Source organism: Schistocerca americana, chromosome 2 (assembly GCF_021461395.2).
Source record: "Schistocerca americana isolate TAMUIC-IGC-003095 chromosome 2, iqSchAmer2.1, whole genome shotgun sequence".
Classification (NCBI taxonomy): Eukaryota; Metazoa; Arthropoda; class Insecta; order Orthoptera; family Acrididae; genus Schistocerca; species Schistocerca americana.
In genome coordinates this window covers 692,717,728-692,735,926 of record NC_060120.1, presented here as the reverse complement: position 1 = coordinate 692,735,926, position 18,199 = coordinate 692,717,728, and the positions used below count along the sequence as shown (strand labels likewise).

General features: G+C 44.1%; 1 protein-coding gene across 2 annotated transcripts in view; it reads left to right on the top strand.

The window, feature by feature from the left end:
- LOC124595224 (maestro heat-like repeat-containing protein family member 1) overlaps positions 1-18,199 on the top strand; it is a 271,523-nt gene that overhangs the window by 210,021 nt on the left and 43,303 nt on the right. For both annotated transcript variants that reach the window (XM_047133879.1, XM_047133878.1), the window contains exon 28: positions 194-296. In XM_047133879.1, the coding sequence (XP_046989835.1) occupies positions 194-296 (103 nt within the window). The remainder of the gene's footprint in view (positions 1-193; positions 297-18,199) is intronic.

Below are 18,199 nucleotides of genomic sequence, written 5' to 3'. Positions count from 1 at the left end.
AGGGATAGGATGTCAGTAAATGTAATAATTTTTTAAGACGGTGTATGGAGTGCTCTTCCAAGATGTTAGATGGCAAAGGTTACAGTTTTGGGGATATGATGCAGGCAGTTGTGAGACGTAGTTTTAAATTGCAATATTCTATAAGTGAATCACACGACATTTATTTCAGTCACTTACTTAATTTACTTTACAGGTTGATGACTTGAAGGATTTGATGCCATTACTAATAATGAACACTCTTTCTTACCTGAAGAGCTCTTGGCCAAGAATTAGAGGAAATGCAGCAATGTTAATAGGTAATTACATCTCCACCATTATTTCTTAATAAAGCTATAAATGTGTTTTTACTGTCCTGCATAAAGAAACATTTTTTATAGATTATTAGTACAAATGCAGGGTGCTCTTTCCATCATTAGCAGTATGTTAGGTAAAATCAAATACATTTCTATAATCAATAAACTTTATACTGTAAACCAGACTACGTCATTGTTACAGAAAAAGTTTATTAGCAGAGTGAAAATTTTTAGAGCTCATTGTGCTACAAAATTTTGAACATCAAGTTTTTATGTAAACATAAATATTCCTTAGAAAAATTAATTGCATCATAAGAAATAAATAGAAACAAATTTCTATCTGAAATGTGCACAGCCAGTAATGGTTGCATGTGAGTCTGACAGTCTTGGGGTTCCTATGCTCTGGGATTGCCAACATTGCCAGTGCTCTGTTACCATAAACTCTGGGCATATTTCAACAACCATTGTGTGGCATGACAGTGGAACATTATATGTCTCGGGGTGTGTGGGCTCCTGGCATAGCTGCTTGGATTGCAAGAATGGTAGACAAATATCTATACAAAAAAGATGACCTCAAAGTGTGCTATATGCCAATGATGTGGATGGCTATTAAGGCAAAACAGAGGGCAACCTGTGGGGCAACTGCCACACCCCAGTTGTATGAGGCTTACCCAAGAAAGCAGGGCTCTGCTTGGATGAGCATTTATTTCCCTACTGCTTTGTGGGAACAAAATGGGTTCTACTGCTCAGACTCAAAATACTGACACAAAGAATGGACTGACGGGGAGTAGTAACACCCAAACAACAAAAAATAAATTCAAAGAATACAAATTTGCCAAAGTTACTTTGTTGTAGTCGAGAGAGAGAGCAGGTGTCCTTTGAGAAAATTTCACCATTCACATTGAAGCTTCAACAAACATTTGAAAGCAATTTAAGGTCTTTGAAGGAGTCAAATGACTCTGTAACCTCATGCTAGTGGTCAACATAAGAACATCACACAAAATTTTTTGTACCCTGAAGGTTTAGATACTTGACACTCTGTAATAACTGAAATACACGGCATACTTAATGTCAGCAAGGGATTTGTCATGAATGGTTTTATCTGCTTCAAAGTTAGCTCTTTTATACCAAACCTTCTGAAACATTCTAAATGCCAAAAGTCTGGGAAAAAAAGGTTTGGTTGTACTGGTGAAGTTGTGTGTGTTAGATGAGTCAAAGGTATACAAAGCAAATTTTGTATACCTCCCCCAAAGTGTATAAACTGTGCAGATGATCATAACAAGTTGAGCCGAATTGCTGTTTTATAGCAAAGAGAGGAAAAATTCAGGAACTGAATGTGATGAGGAGAATCCCATACACTGAGGCAAAGAAAGCGTTCAAGACCATACCATCTGCAGCATTCACAACATTCTTTGCAACAGCCTTTGCAAAACCCTTTAACCAAGAGCTACACATCAACTCGAATAGAAAAGCCAGATACAATTGTACACAAATTGTACAGCTGTATTTGAAGAACGAAAAAATCTCTCGAAATTTTATAGTGCTCTAGGTCAATGGCTCTTCCAAACAAAAATGTCCCAAAAAGCTAAATAAAAATCATCTTTGTCCATACAGACTATGCCCCCTTGAAATAAAGTGGTAGTAACAGCCAAGAGGTGACCAAACTGAAAGAACATTGTTTTAAAAACATCAGTTCGGTGGCTATTGTCACTTTCCGAAAGCGAAGGCAATGTTATAGAAATAGATAAGCTTGTGGAGGAACAAAATGGCCTGACCTGACAGCATTTTCCCCTATCATCTGCAGTGCATCACCATGGCAGAGAGAGAGGAGGAGAGAAAACACTCACTAAAAGATGACTCCCGTAATTCAGTGGAATGTGAGTGGACTCTCATCTCATATAGAGGAGTTCGAACTCCTTGTTTGCAAAAAGTCACTGTATCTATTTTCTGCGGGGGATAAACTTGAAAAAATGGTTATATTCCATGTTAGAAGTCTATTCTCTCCATCTGCTGCCTCAGATACACCTCCTTGGGTGTGGACCATTCCATCCTCTTTTGTATCTTTACAAAGCCCTAGCCTATCTTGACTGGATTACAGGTATCTGGCATATGGATCAGTAGCTCCTTCCACATTGTTGGCACTGGTTCACTACATTGGGATCTGCTGTGCTGCTGGCACCTCTTGGTTGAGCTTAGTGGACAGCCTCCTGGCAGAGGCCACGATCTTTGCACACAGATCATACATCACCAATTACTACTAACCCCCCAGAGGGCTCACCAATTTTTGACAAGTTCGTGCTTGGCTACTACGGGGTCCCTGCTTTTGCAACACCTCTTTCCATTCCGTGCTGCATGTCTATCCTCTTGTATTTTTAGGAATGCGTGTTGTAGTTTTGATAGCTCGGCATTGGAATATTCCCTCATCTGTCTTTCTTCATTCTCCATCTCCTCTCCTTCCTCTGCTTCAGGATTTAAGGTTTCACTTTGTTTCTTCTTCCTCCCTGTGTGCTCCTGAAGGCCAGCCCAGGTGTTTGACCTGTAACAGGTAACAGGTGAAATTCCCAGCTATATGTTGACAGGTAGGGTTTGCACATACCTGACACAGCCCAGGTCCAGGGATGGGTGACTGCCTGAGCTGTTACCTTCCCAGTTGCCAATTATTCCCACTTTCAGGAGTTTTGGAGGTGTGACTTGAGTTGTGAACAATCATCTAAGGTGCGTGAACCCCTCAGTGGGGAGGGGGAGGGGGACAGTTGCAAGGAGCACACCATCAGAGATGCTGACAATCGTGGGGGATTTTTTCACAGTGATCCAATCACCATCTCAATCTATGTCTACTAAACATAAACGGAATGAGGCTAAAGATTCAAAAGTTGTCACAGCTGCAGCTCGTTTCCTCATGGTCATATACCGAAGGAGGAGTCCTTTGCTACGGTTAGTCCGTTTATTATTCAGGAAGGTGTTGATGCAATTGTAGGCCCTGTGAAATCCTGCTCTTGCTTACATGATGGAACTTTGCTTCTGGAGACCAAGTGTGATTTTTCAAGCCCAACAACTGCCTACCAGCTTTTGCTCCTCCATGGCCATTCTCTTGGTGTTGAGGCCCATTGAAAGCTAAATTCTTCACATAGTGTTATTTACTCTAGACTGCTTGACAGTCTGACTGAAGGAGAAATCCAAACTTACCTCTCTAATTGGAAAATCACTGTTGTCCATTGGGTAATGAGGGAGATGGATGCAACCTTAATGCCTACACATGCACCCTCTTTCTCATGTTTAATTGAGCAGTGCTTTCATCGAAGATCAAGGCAGGTTATGAAGTCATCACAGTCTGACTGTACATTCCATACTAAATGCATTGCTATCAGTGTCAGCATTACAGCTACATACCCATTTCCTATCAATACACAGCCAAATGTGTTACTTGTGGTAGAGATGCTCACGAGGGTGATTGCCCACCTTTTACCATCTAGCACTTATTCTGTTCTTGCTACAACTCGCTCCACAAGCGACATGGCCACACAGACTTGTGACCTCCAGTTCAGCACTGCAGTTGTAAAATTGCCCAATATCAAGGTAGTGTCGCCATCTTCTCCTACAGCTGCACAACAAGCCACGAAATCTTTGCCTCCAGCAGCGAAATCATCGGCTAAACAACCGGCAGGCCGGAAGGGACAAAAGGAATACTCCCATGAAGACTTTTTACGTCCCTCCAGCGAACAACCATTTGAGTCTTCATCTGCCAACCATAAGGGCTCTAAGAAATTGAATAAAGGCAATCAGTCTTCTCCTTCCCTGCTTTGGAGATCCTCTTCATTGCGATGTGACACCTTCACCCTTCTGACCCCATTTCACCGATGCACACTGCTTACAATTTTTCTGCCCTAGAATCTGCAGTCCAAGCAAGGGAGAATGCCAATGCCTCTGTAGATTTCATGGAACGAGATCCTCCAGCATCTGCACCCTGTAGCAGCTGCAGCGAGTCTTTGAAGCCTGGCACTCGGCAGTCGCCAAGGTGACTATCCTCTATTTGTTCCCTCGTCCCCATTCCCTGTTATGACTCTTTTCTAATGGAACATTGTGGAATTAGATCTAACAAGGAGAAATAATGGCTGCTCTTGGAATCCCAGTGTTCACTTATTTTCTGCCACCAAGAAACAAAATTGCGTCTCTGTCATCACTTTGACCTTCCCCTTTGAGGATGGCGTTCCATCTCATGGGGGAGTCATGCTGCTCATTCAGGATGATGTCCATAGCCACCAGAGCAGACTTACTCCAGCTTATTGGTCAGCTCCCTTGCTTCTTTTTGCTGCTCGGCAACTTTAAAACACACTGTCCCCTTTTGGGCTCCTCAAGAACTTGCGTGAGAGGTTCCCTCGTTCGTGAGATTCTCAGTAATTCAATCTCGTCTGTCTCAACACTGGAGCACCCGTGTTCTTTTCAGATTCCATGCACACCTATGCTCATCTGGACCTCTTGTTCTGCACTGCCCAGCTTGCTCGTCGCCTCGAGTGGTCCATTCTCTCTGACACATACCCGAGCATGCATTTCCAATGCACTGTCCATTTGCTGACTCCTACTCCATCTACATGTAAACCCATGTGGCAACTTTCTGAGGCTCACTGGAGGCATTACTTTTCCCTGGCGAGATTCAACAAACAACATTTTCCAACTTGTGATGATCAGGTTAAGTACCTTACTAACATTATCCTTACCACTGCAATATGTTCCATACCTCGCACTTCATCTTTTACCATGCCATGTCCTGGTCCCCTGGTGGACTGAGGCATGTTAAGACACAGTTCACACCCAGAGACGTGCTCTCCGCATTTTTAACTATTGTCCTATGATGGCGAACTATATTCATTATAAACAGTTGCATGCGCAATGTCGTTGCATTCTTTAGGATAACGAAAAAGGTAGCTGGATTTCATTTACTATTTTTTTAACATTTTCGCTTCCTCTTCTGTCGTGTGGGGGCAACCTCCATTGGCTCCCTGGGAACTAGGTCCTTTCTCTGATTTTTGGCCCGACCATAGCAGATGATCTCATTGTGGACCCTATTGCTATCTCCAACATCTTAGGCTGCTATTTTGTGGAGATTTCAAGCTCCACCCACTGTCGCCCCATCTTCCTCCCTCAGAAACAAGTGAAGGAGGCTCAGGTGATAGCCTTATCCTCTCAGAATCATGAATGCTACAGTGGCACTGTTACTATGTGGGAGCTATACCATGCTCTCACGTCATCCCGATCTTCCATGTCGGGGCTGGACGGTGTTCACATTCAGGTGGTGCAGCACCTTTCTCTTGTGTGCACATACTTTCTCCTTCACATTTGGACAGATGGCTCATTTCCCAGATGCTGGCGTGAAGCCAGTGTCGTACCCGTACCTAAGCCTGATGAGGACAAAGGTCTTCCTTCTTGCTGCTGCCCGGTTTCTCTCACAAACTGTGTGTGCAGGGTGACAGCACATACAACTTATGGTCAGCTGGTATTGGTGGCTTGAATCTGTCTACTAACCACTGCACAATGTGGCATTTGAGTGTGCCTTTCTGCAGTTAACCATCTCATCTCTTTGTCAACCCATGTCATGAACAGTTTTCTGTGGAAATACTAGACTCTGGCTGTGTTTTTTGATTTGGAGAAAGCTTACAACATGTGCTGGAGGACTGCTATCCTCTGTGCCCTATGCATGTGAGGCTTCAGAGACTGCCTGCCTCATTTCCTTCAGGAATTTTTAAAAGACAGAGTTTACAAGGTACTTGTCAGTTCAGTCTTGTCAGATAGCTTTATCCAGGAGAACGGGTTGTGTCAAGGCTCTGCTCTGAGTGTCATCCTCTTTGCTATAACAGTTAATCCTATTATGACCTGTCTCCCACCAGACAACTTGGCTTCTTTTTTGTCAATGACTTTGCAATCTGTTGCAGTTCTCCATGGAATTGTCTCCTTGTGTGGCGTCTTCAGCGATGTCTTGATCATATTTACTCTTGGAGCATTGACAGTGGCTCTCATTTTTCAACTGACAAAACTGTCTCTCTAACTTTCTGGTGGTGCAAAGTGTTTCTTCCACCATCTTTAAATGTTTATGTTATTGTTCTTCCATTTGCTAAAACTACAAAATTTCTGGGACTCCTGCTTCATAGAAAACTTTCTTGGTCCTCTCAAGTGTTAAGATGTGGCCACATGTTGTTCCAGATCCCTCAGTGTCCTACGTGTCCTAAGCAGTACATCCTGTGGATTGGATCAGACCACCCTCCTCCATTTGTACTGATCCCTTGCCCGTTTGAAACTAGACTATGGGTGTTTCGTTTATTAATATGCCCAGCCGTCCATCTCACACAGTCTTAACACAATCCATCGTTGTGGAATACATTTGGCCACTGGCGCCTTTTACACTAGCCTGGTTGAGAGTCTCTGTGCAGAAGCTGCCGAACTACCACTGTCATACCGGTGTGATGGTCTCCTCAGCAGATTCACATGTTGTGTGCCTGCCATGCATGGCCATCCATCCTATGACCCCTTTCTCTACAACTCCCTTGACTGTCAGTGTGGGCATGCCCTTCTTCTCTATTACCTCCCGGAGTTCGCTTTTGGCCATTGCTCTGGCAGCTTAATGTCACACTACTTGCCTTGTTCCCGATGGGTATGAAGCCTTCACCACCTTGACTTCATGGGGCGGCCTGTGTTTATGTCGGATTTCAATCGCTTCCCAAGGAAAGCTGTCTGGATTCAATCTATCGCTGTGAGTTTCTCAACCTTTGCATGCAACTTAGCAATAATACCTTTGTGTACATTTATGGTTCTAAGACCGACCATGGTGTTGAGTGTGCCATCATCTTTGGCACTGACCATTTTTGGTATCAGCTTCCGGAACACTGCTCAGTATTTATAGCAGAGCTCTTTGCCTTCTATCAGACCATGCAGCAAATCTGGCAACAAAGCTTTTGAATTGTGTCATACACTCTGTTTGTCTCAATGCCCTCCAGAGCCTGTGTGTGCTGCACACAGCCCATCCCATAGTGCACCATGTGCAGAAAAGCTTCCACTTGATCGCTGTTCAGGGAACCACTGTGATGTTCATGTGGGTTCTGGTTAGTCGGTCTGATGGGAAATGAGGCTACCGTCGCCCTACCTTGGCCTGCTAGCTCTTCCACTCCTTCAGATGATCTCCATGTTGCCGCCTGTCAGCATGTGGCGTCACTTTAGCAACACCACTTGTCTTTTCTTCACGGGAAAAAGCTCTGAGGAATTAAACCTCTCCAAGCAGCTTGGCCAATCTCCTCTCGGCCCTCTTGCTATGAGGAGACCATTGTAGTTAGGTTACGTATTGGGCTCTGTCTTTTTAGACATTACCATTTGTTAAGTGGTGATCTCTCACCACTTTGTGCTCATTGTCATCGCCATTTCCTGACTGAATGCTCTTTTTTTTTTACTGCTCAAGTTCGAGTGTGTGTGGGCTGTCTGAGTTATCGGCCGTTTGAGTGAATGACATGCGGCCTGTAAATTGCATTTTACATTTCATCCATCATAGCAATTTGGCGAAGGACATTTAATCTTTTGATCGGGACTTCCACTGTGTCTACAGTATATTTAGTGGACCTGTTTCCAAGAGGATGTCCTTGTTTTTAGCTCTCTTTCTTACACTGATTGGGATTAACGTGTATTTGCTTTTAACTTGTTTTTCTTATTAGTGTTCTAAATTTATGACATGGGCACTTATGACCTCAATTGTTTTTGCACAAAAAAGAGAAAAAAAAGAAAAAAAATTACTGCTAAATCGTGCAGTACATATCCACAGCTACCCAGAACACCTAAATCACCATATTCTTTTCCCTGAGAGAGAGAGAGAGAGAGAGAGAGAGAGAGAGAGAGAGAGAGAGAGAGAGAGAGAGAAGCCTCTCATAAGAGCAACCTGTGTTTGGTGTTACAGCAGCAGTTTATCTGAAGTCTCTTCGCTCTGAGCTCTGCCTTCCTCCATTGAACTCCCTCTTCAGGTTACCTTCTCAAACCCCACTGTGGTGATTAACTCATCCGATGATCCAGCTGGATTTTTGCATTGGACTAAAGGGGATCATAGACGGCTCTGCATTTTAGCACGTTTCTCTCAGTTCTTGGCAAATTTCAGTGTCCAACAATCAACCATAGTGATTGCACAAAAGTTGTTGACATCAGCTATGCCTTCTCACATTCTGGGGTGCCATAAACGACACTCACTATCACTTGACTGCAGTGTTTTACAGCAGAATTAGAGCTCATTATCCTAGCCCTTCATTACACCTGGACTTGCCCTCGTGAACATTTCCTTGTCTGTAGTGACACTTTAAGCAGCCTGCAGGCCATAAGCCAATGCTGTTCTTGAAACCCATTGGTTTTGACTCAATACGATCTTCTTTCTCCCATCCATGGTACTAGAAGCTCAGTTTTATTCCTCTTGACACCAAGTCATATAGGGATTCTGAGAAATGATTTTGAAGACTGGTTAGCAAAGGAAGCTACTGAGACGGAAACCCTAGAGATGGAGATACCAGGATCTGTCCTGCAGTTCACCAACTTTGATTTCTTCATTATGTCCACTGGTTTTGGCTGTGCATGCCTTTCCGTATGACACTGGTCCAGTGCTAGTGCACAGGAATGATGACAGTACCGAGCAGCTGATTGCCTACGTGTCAGAGAAGTTGAAACCTGCCTAAAAGAACTAATCACAGATAGAGAAAGAAGCTTTGGCAATTATCTTCACAATTAAGAAGTTCCATGTTTACCCTTTTGGGATCAAGTGTACACTCACTACAGACCACAACCTGCTGGTATTGCTCTTCCAACTGTGCCCCCAGGCTGCACGGAGTGGCCGCGCAGTTTGAGGCACCATGTCACGGATTGTGCGGCCCCTCCCACTGGAGGTCTGAGTACTCCCTCAGGTGTGGGTGTGTGTTGGTCTTAGCATAAGTTTAAGTAGTGTGTAAGCCTAGGGACCGATGACCTCAGAAGTGTGGTCTCTTAGGAATTCACACATATTTGAACATTTTTTTTGTGCTCCCAGCCTCCAGAGTGGACTGCCCAACAGCACCAGAATGGAATGCTCTTCCTCTGCTTCTGCATTATGCCATTAAATACAAGCCCAAGCACAATGCACAGATGCAGATCTCCAATCCATCTCTCTCTCTCTTTCTCTCTCTCTCACACACATACACACACACAACCAAATCCACCCTTTAACCAACAGGAACTCTCACTTTTCCATATAGTCTTGGAGCAGTGACACTCCTTGTATGGTTTCCCATTATAGCTGTTAGAAGCACTGCTGATACCTGCCATGACTTTCTCTTACAGCACCTCATGCATTATGTGCTCCATGTGTGGCCCACATGTTTTTCAAAGAATGTCGGTCTGGATCTCCAGGCATGGGCTTGCCTCGTCCACTGTCTGTCAGCCATCACCGATGTTCTTCTGCTTGATGATGAGACAGCTGTTCACTGTTTTATCATCCTGATGCCCTCAGGGCTACAACCCTTCCATTGCAGGCGTTGGTGTACATCAAGGATGAAAAACCTCATGATGCCACATGCCTACCGTCCAGACAAGGATGTAGAGGCCGTGGTGTGCAGATGTTCCCTTTGTGTCTACCACCAGCCCACTCTGCCCGTGTCTTTCACAGCCTCTTCACCTTCGGCTATTCTTGCCCACTCTTCTGCACCCCAGCTCCACATTGCTGACACGTCTGATTCCTCCCACCAGCCAGTGGGCTTAAGTCCCAGGACACTAACCATGCAAAAAAAAAAAAAAAAAAAAAAAAAAAAAACCTTCCAAACATCGTCCAGACAGAATGAGCACTTGCCTGCGAAAGGCAAAGGTCCTGAGTTCGAGTCTCGGTTCAGCACACAGTTTTGATCTGCCAGGAAGTTTCATCGTCCAGACAGTTTGGGCGCTATGCGCCCATTTCAGTGGGAAGGGATCTAATGTCGCAGTGTGGTGATTTTTAAAGCCTGGTGAAGGGCATGGAAGTTGGTGATGGCCTCCAGGCAGCATTGCTACATCTGCAAACACTAGCCTCACAACTGTATCATTGACAGCAGTCACACCCATGTTGCTGGGCACACTACAAAGCTAGCAGTGCAGTGACTCTTGTCTTGAGTTGTGATTTCATTTCACTCTTGGATCTTTCTCTCTACGCATCATTGTTTTGGTCTCGGGAATCGCTATGGCTTTGGTTTTAGCTCTTGGATTACTCATTTTGACAGGTGATTCTACTGTGCCATCTCCACTACCCATTTTCCTCTTGTTACAGTCCTCCTGTTCATACTCAACAACTCGCATTTGGACCGTTTCTGTGGGTTCTTGAGTCTTTTCAGGTTGTGTCAGATTCTGGTCACTGTAACTACATCTTTAGCTTCAAACCCAGATTTCGCACTTACCATGAGTGGTTGGCTTAACCGCTTCAGCTATTCAAGCACTCCTCTATCATAAATCCAGACATCCACAGGTCATGGAGTTTGGATCAGTGCTAGAGGTGTGCTTGGATATCCAAAGTGCTTAAGATGACCACTCGCAATAAATGGGAAATCAGGACCTGGGTTAGAGACATGGTCCAGCACAAATTTTCATATGTTGCAGACAGCTGACATTAGTCCAGGTTGGCAGATTGCGAACGCATTTCATGATATTTACCATGCCTATAATCATCAGAACACTGTCAGGTGTTCATGCACGCATGGAAGATATGTAATGTGGAGATACATACACTGTATAAACACAGACATTGTAATCATTCATGATGAATGGTACATTGTGGTCACTACAAACAAACTGTGTACCATAAAGAAGTCCTTAACCACATGGCGATCTTCTCTTTGCCATTTGTGACAGAAATCTACTACCCTTTGTTAACTTTCTCATTTTCACATTCTCAGATGAGAAGATCCAACCCTCTGTTGGCGTCCCATATCTTGTTAGTTTCCCAACTTAAGCTTGACATCTCTTGTTCTCTAATGTTGGGTTATGGTATCCAAGAGGTCGATATGGTTTTTGTGTGTTATTTGAGAGAGTAGTTCATATACAATCATTTAAAGCTTGCCACCATGGTCTTGTTTCCTTTTTCATTGCTTTGTGACCTGAACATTCAGCCAGTATTCTACAGTGATGGAGAGCTGCCAGATGGTTGTGGAATTTGGCCTCCCACTGCAACACTGGACCCAGTGGGCCTCCGGCTACTTCTGGCCAGTGGACGTCACATGCCTCCAGCAATTTGTTACATTTATAAGCTTATTTTTTTAACCTTTACTTTATCTGTGGTTTTTATGCTTCAACTAAATTTTGAACTGGCTGTGTAGCTGCTCCTGACCAACAAATGGACCCTCTTCGTGGTATTTTCAATTTTGTGCTGCTTTTTACCTTTTGTTTTTTACCTTAAATATTATTTTAACTTTTTAAACCTCTGTGGGTTGAAAACTAAGGCTGTACCCCATTCTGACTGGACGGAATGCCAATCAGGTGCAGTAGTTTACCTCCGACCACAGACTTCTTCAGGGGGGAGGTTGGGGAGGGGAGGCAGGGAATGGTAGGGGGGTCCTCTGTTTACTTCAGACTACACACCTCTCCTACCTCATTACTGTTCATTACCTTTTTCATTTTCTTTCCTTCCTTCTGCTTTTAGACCGAGTGAGGTGGCGCAGTGGTTAGACACTGGACTCGCATTCGGGAGGACGACGGTTCAACCCCGCGTCCGGCCATCCTGATTTAGGTTTTCCGTGATTTCCCTAAATCACTCCAGGCAAATGCCAGGATGGTTCCTCTGAAAGGCCATGGCCGACTTCCTTCCCCATCCTTCCCTAATCCGATGAGACCGATGACCACGCTGTCTGGTCTCCTTCCCCAAACCAACCAACCAACCTTCTGCTTTTAACCTGGACCTTTGCCTCAAATGATGCTGCAAAGATAGACTGTTATTATTAATGGTGTGTATCTGGATGTGCCAAATTATTGTATCTGTTTTATGCACAATATTTTGATGAGTGGCACCAGTGAGTATGCATAATGGCAAAACTCATATGCATAATGGCAAAACTCACAGTCACCTGAAGAAGACTGGTGGGTTGGCCATTGAAATATTATGCATAAGATAGAAAAATAACTTGGCAGAACACCTGGAAGCACACTGTTAGTCATTTATGCCAAAGTACCTGAGAGATCATAGTCCGTCCTCTTTCTTCTCCTGGATACCTTCAGGCTTTGATTACTGAAGGAAAATATGGACTGGTGACCTCAGTGCTTAGTCATTTTCAACCTTCCCAAAATTTCATTCATACCTACTCCCAAAGCACAGTGCATTATACTTGAAATACGGAAAAGGTGCCTTTATCAGCTATGGGACTAAGAGTGGAGTGGCATTATTTATTAGTAACACATTCCTCACCTTAGCTGTCCAACTCCTCACCAGCTTGCAACTAGTACTGAGTGTCATCCATGTGTTGCTGAAAATTACCATATTCACAGCAATTCATGACCATCATGATTCAGATAATGTCCCTAGCTACTCATATTAATAGTGGGTCTTAATCTACAACATATGCTTTGGGTTTCCAACAATAGAAGCCCCAGATGTTGAGTTCTTGAGTGTGTGATTGCCAGCTGGTCGTAGGTTGTGTTCCAAAAATTAACAGCATGGAGACTGAAGTGATGACACTTTCTGAAGGACCTGACCATCATTTTGCAGGACAATGCTCAAGCACGTACAGTGCAAGCTGATACTGATTTGTTTGACTGATGGGGCTGCTAAGTGCTATACCACCTACTGCACTCCCCTGACGTAAGCCCTCGTGAGTTCAACTCAGTTTCTAAATTGAAGGAAACACTTCACAGCATTCTCTTCAGAACTACTACAAATTTGTCGGGCAATAGACCGTGCTGCTCAAACTGTCAATACAACCGGCACTGCTAAGAGTATCCTAAGACTTCCACATCACTGGCAATGGGTTATACACAATGCTAATGACTACTTTGAAGGTTAGTTAAACTTTGAAACATGTATCTATTTTGTATGAGCTGTAAATAAATAGTTGCCACTATTAAAGTTCCAACCCTCATATAATCCACTGTGCTGTTCATGCATCTACAACAGTAGACCTCAAAGCTCCCCGAGAAAGAACCTATCCCCTGGTGGGATGGTCAATGCCACCGTCTGATCAGGAACAAGAGGGCAGCGTCGTGAAGACTGGACCATGGCTTCCTCCAACCTAGGGTTAGGCCTTACGTACTTTATCCTATGCGGTGCTACAAATGCCAGCACTTTGGTCACACAACACTGAATTGTGGGGGTTAAGCGACCTGTTGGAAATGTGGAAAGGCAGCCCATGAAGCTGGGATTGACTGTCCGTCTCCCAGTCTGCATTAACTGCTCTGGGAGCCACCCAGTCTGGAGCCGAGACTGCCCTGTCTTTGCAGAGGAACAAAATATTCAGGAACTAAAATTCATCAAGCAAATCCCCTTGGCTGAAGCCAAACAACAATATCAGGCAATGAAGCCTCCCATCTTTACCACTTCTTATGTGTCCATGGCACAGAAACCTGTTCCTTAGGTTGACACCGTGATGCAGACGTCATCCTGCGCACGACCATCCACCATCAGCACCTGTACTTGCAAGTGTACATGCCAAGCCAAACAATTAAGGGTAAAGCAATACAAGCAGCCGCCACAGAAAAGACCAGCAACAGTTCCGTAGTGAGTGTCAAGAACACACACGACATGCAGAGTGCCTCTCAACGCCCGCTTTTCCCCCTCGTCCTTGAAGGGGCCAGGGTTCAGGAAAAGGTTCATGATATTCAGGTCAAAAGCTGTCCTGAGCGCTGTCAGACTTCATTGTTTCATGTCTGACTGACTGAGGAGGATATCATGGAGTTAGATCCCTTGAATCCAGGCAGCTCCTCCACTCCCCCTTGCTCTCTGAGTGCTTTGCCTCCACGGTGCAAAGATAGGGGTAAATTAGAACCACATCGATGAAATGGCTCCCATCCTACAGTGGAACTTGCAGGGATTCAGGACGCATGTGGGAGATCTCCGTCTCTTATCTCAGGGTAGACCACTGTGTCTGTGTCTCCAGGAAACTCTTTTCCATTAATTGTACAGCCCTGAACTACGAGGCTATGTACTCCACAAAAAGGACAACCTGAGTGGAGAGACAGCTAGAGGGAGCGTAGGAGTTTTCATCAGTACCGACTACCACTCCTCGCCTCGCTTACTTATGATGACTTTACAAGCAGTTGCTGTATCATTGCATGTGTGTCATCCATTGACAATATGTTCCCTTTACTTATCCCCACAGGATGCACTTGATGAAGAGGCTGTAACAGACCTAATTACATGGCTCCCCCAATTCTTGATCCTCTGTGATGATTTTAATGCACACAATGTGCTTTGGGGCTCTTCAACTACCTGCCCCAGGGGTAGAGCAATTGAGAGGCTTCGTGTGTCATTATGTGCATACTTGCTAAATGCAGGACAGAGCATTCACTTCTGCACAGCAGCTAGGTCATTCTCTGCCATTGATCTCTTGCTTTGCCCTCCAACTCTTTCTCACACTGCTCAGTGATAAGTGGTTGATGACTTGCATGAAAGTGATCACTTTCTGATCTGGATTCACCTGCCAGATAGGGTGGAACCCGAAAAGAAACCACCACAATGTATGCTCGGTAGAGCCAACTGTGCACTTTATAGCCAGTTGGCCCTGTTTGAACATTGTGTGATGGTTGAGGCATGGGTGGATCATATTACCAAAATGATCCACCCTGCTGCTGCAGCATCCATTCCACAGCCCATGAGACAACAGAATAGGCAACGTGTCTCTTGGCGGAGTGCCGAATGCCGCTTTGCAATCAGGACCAGGCATGCAGCTCTGTGTAGGTTCAAGTGTCGGCCAACTGCAGAGAATCTTGCAGCCTTTCGAGTGGTAAGGGCAAAGAGTCGCTGAATTATTCAAGAGAGCAAGAAGAGTTCTTGGCAACAGTTCCTGAACACCATTTATTATTCCACCAAAAGTTCTGTTGTGTGAGACTGAGATGGAACTCTCGAAATTATCATCTCCTCCTCCCAGTGGGAAGGGTGTACTGCCTGGGAGTATTCGCAACCAGTCCTGCAAACGAATGAGGGAGGCAAGCACTCCTGGTAATCTGCATCAGTTGAATTATGGTACAGGGCACAAGGAGTCATAAATCAAAATGTGTTTTTGGTCATTAAGAGGAAGGAGGGGGTGTGTGAAAAAGTGTCCCTCTTCTATATCCATAAAGGCTTGGAAGGACTTCCTGGAAGTCTGAAGTCTATTAAGCAGCTGTGGAATGGTTCCCTACTGGTCAAGAATTTCTGGGAAGGGAGACAGGAGCCCCATGGCTCCTGTAATGGGAAACAGAACTTTCCACACCAATCCGCGAGATATTGCCCAGACTACGGTGGCGTATTTTGCCACAGTTACTGCAACAGCCAGTCAGGATCCAGGTTTCCAGCACCATAGAGCGGTTGCTGAGAGTTGTAGTTTGGACTTCCGGTCCACCTCTGATGATTACAGCTGCCCATTTTTCATGTGGGAGCTGGATTCTGTATTGTCTGTGGCTCATGACACATCCCTTGTTCACGACAGGATCCATTACAGTATGCTGCGTCAACTCACAAGATGAAACAAAGATATCCTCCTCACAGTTTTTAATGCCGTTTGGGTGTCAGGTTACTTTCCTGACTCATGGTGCGAGGCAATTTTAATTCTTCTTTTAAAACCTGGGAAAGACCATACATACCCAAGTAGTTAGTGTAGTGTTGCCCCCACTAACTGCTTGGGGAAGACCTTGGAGCAGACGGTCAACCGCCACCTTGTCTGGATCTTGGAATCAAGTTGCTTTCAGTGTGGATTCAGGAGGTATCGCTCCACCTTTGATAACCTGGTCCTCCTGGAGGTCACTATACAACAGGCTTTCCTACACTGGCATTACCTTCTAGTTATACTTTTTGACATCGAGAAGGCCTACCATTCTACTTGGAGGCATCTTATCCTGGAGCAGCTTCACAAATTGGGTTTTTGTGGTTGTCTTCCCATTTTTATTCAGTTCTTCCTCTTGCCATGATATTTTAGGTACCGAGTCGGTGACATCCTGTCTGATCATTTTGAGCAGGAGAACGGTGTCCCTCAAGGCAGTGTTTTAGGTGTGACTGTCTTCACCATAGCTATTAATAGCATTACTTCCATAGTGATAAAGCCTGTCCAGTGTTCATTGTTCGTGGCTGACTTCTCTGTGTTTTGCTCTTTTTCAAGCCTCACAGTGACAACATGTCATTTGCAACTAACTCTTTGATGTTTGGATGGATGAGTGCAGAAGAGTGGTTTTAAGTTTTCCACCGAGAACTCTGTGTGTGTGTGTGTGTGTGTGTGTGTGTGTGTGTGTGTGTGTGTGTGTGTTCTTTTTAATCATTCTTGTTCCATTTTAAACTTTCCTGAGTTGAGGATGAGGAACACTCTTCTTACATTTAATGACTGAGATGTCTGGGCCTCACTCATTTGACTCTAAGCTTACGTGGTTACCACATCTTACGGACCTGAAACGACAGTCATTTAAGGCTTTAAGTATTTTAAAATATCTTAGCCACAGTACATGGAGAACAGACAGGGCATGTCTGCTCCACTTTTACGGGGCATTTATGCAATCTCGGCTCAATTATGGGTGCACGGTGTATGGGTCTGCAAGACTCTGTTATTTAAAGATGTTGGACGTGGTGCGCCATGAAGGGATTCAGTTGGCCACTGGGGCATTCAGAACAAGCCCCATACTAAGCCTCTGTGCAGAGGCTGGTGAACTGCCACTTCCAAAACTGTTCTAAAATGGCTTGCTCAAACTTTTCATACGTTTGACAACTTTGTGCTACATGTGCAGCACAGGACAGTGCATTTCCTTGGGTGAATCCTACCACATAATGTATTTTTTGTGATTTGGTCCAGCTATGCGGTAGAATGTTGCCGAATTCTCTTATAAAAATTTAAGGGTGAACCTTTTTTGACATTCTGGAAAATGCCTGAAATTACCAATATTTTAATAAACTTTTATCCAGTTAGTGCAGTAATGTCATGTGTAGCAATGAGGGGCAACTTTATTTCGTTAGTCTCTGGCATCATTGGTTCGTTATACCGTTTTCATTGACATTGTGAAACTGCCTGGGTGAAATTGTATTTTCTCTTTCATTTGATATGTTCTCCTGTGTGTTTCTGGCATCAACGATTTTGTTTGAACTAACTCTGCCAGTGGCCAGTTCGGAACAAATTTGGTGTATAGTAGCTTTGATGTCCACATCCACCTCAGTAACAGTTTTGTTTTATTTTCGCCCATCAGCTTTTCGATGTCAGTTACATGGGTTTTGCGTGGCCATTCAACTTCTTTATGTCTTTGTCAGTGTGTTTTTGTTCTAGTTTTGTAAACCCTACATCTTCAGAGTTTTTTTCACTTTGTTGGGAAGTTCATTACAAACTGATTGTATCTCTGAAGTCTGTATTTAAGTCTAAGTTAGCTTGTCATATATTGTTTTCAATTTTTTTTTCAGTGATCTCATCTAACCTGCCCACAGTTTACTTGTGTTCATCATGTAATTGTGAAAATTTTTGATAGAAATCTTTTGATATATCTTAAAAATTTTGATCAAACTTTGCTCAGCATGTTTGTTAAATTTGATTGAGATCCTGTGACATATTTGTAAACATTTTTTAAAAAATTTCTACCATCTCATTCATGCTACTTGGCTGATGCAAAGTGAAGTTTGCTGATATTTGGGGTGTTCTTTTGCCTGTAAATGTTTTAGAGTTCATGCGACACTGGACTGTTGCAAATTTCAGAACCAGCTGCAACGCCTCTTCTGAATATAATAGCTGAAACAGCACTCTCTGTTG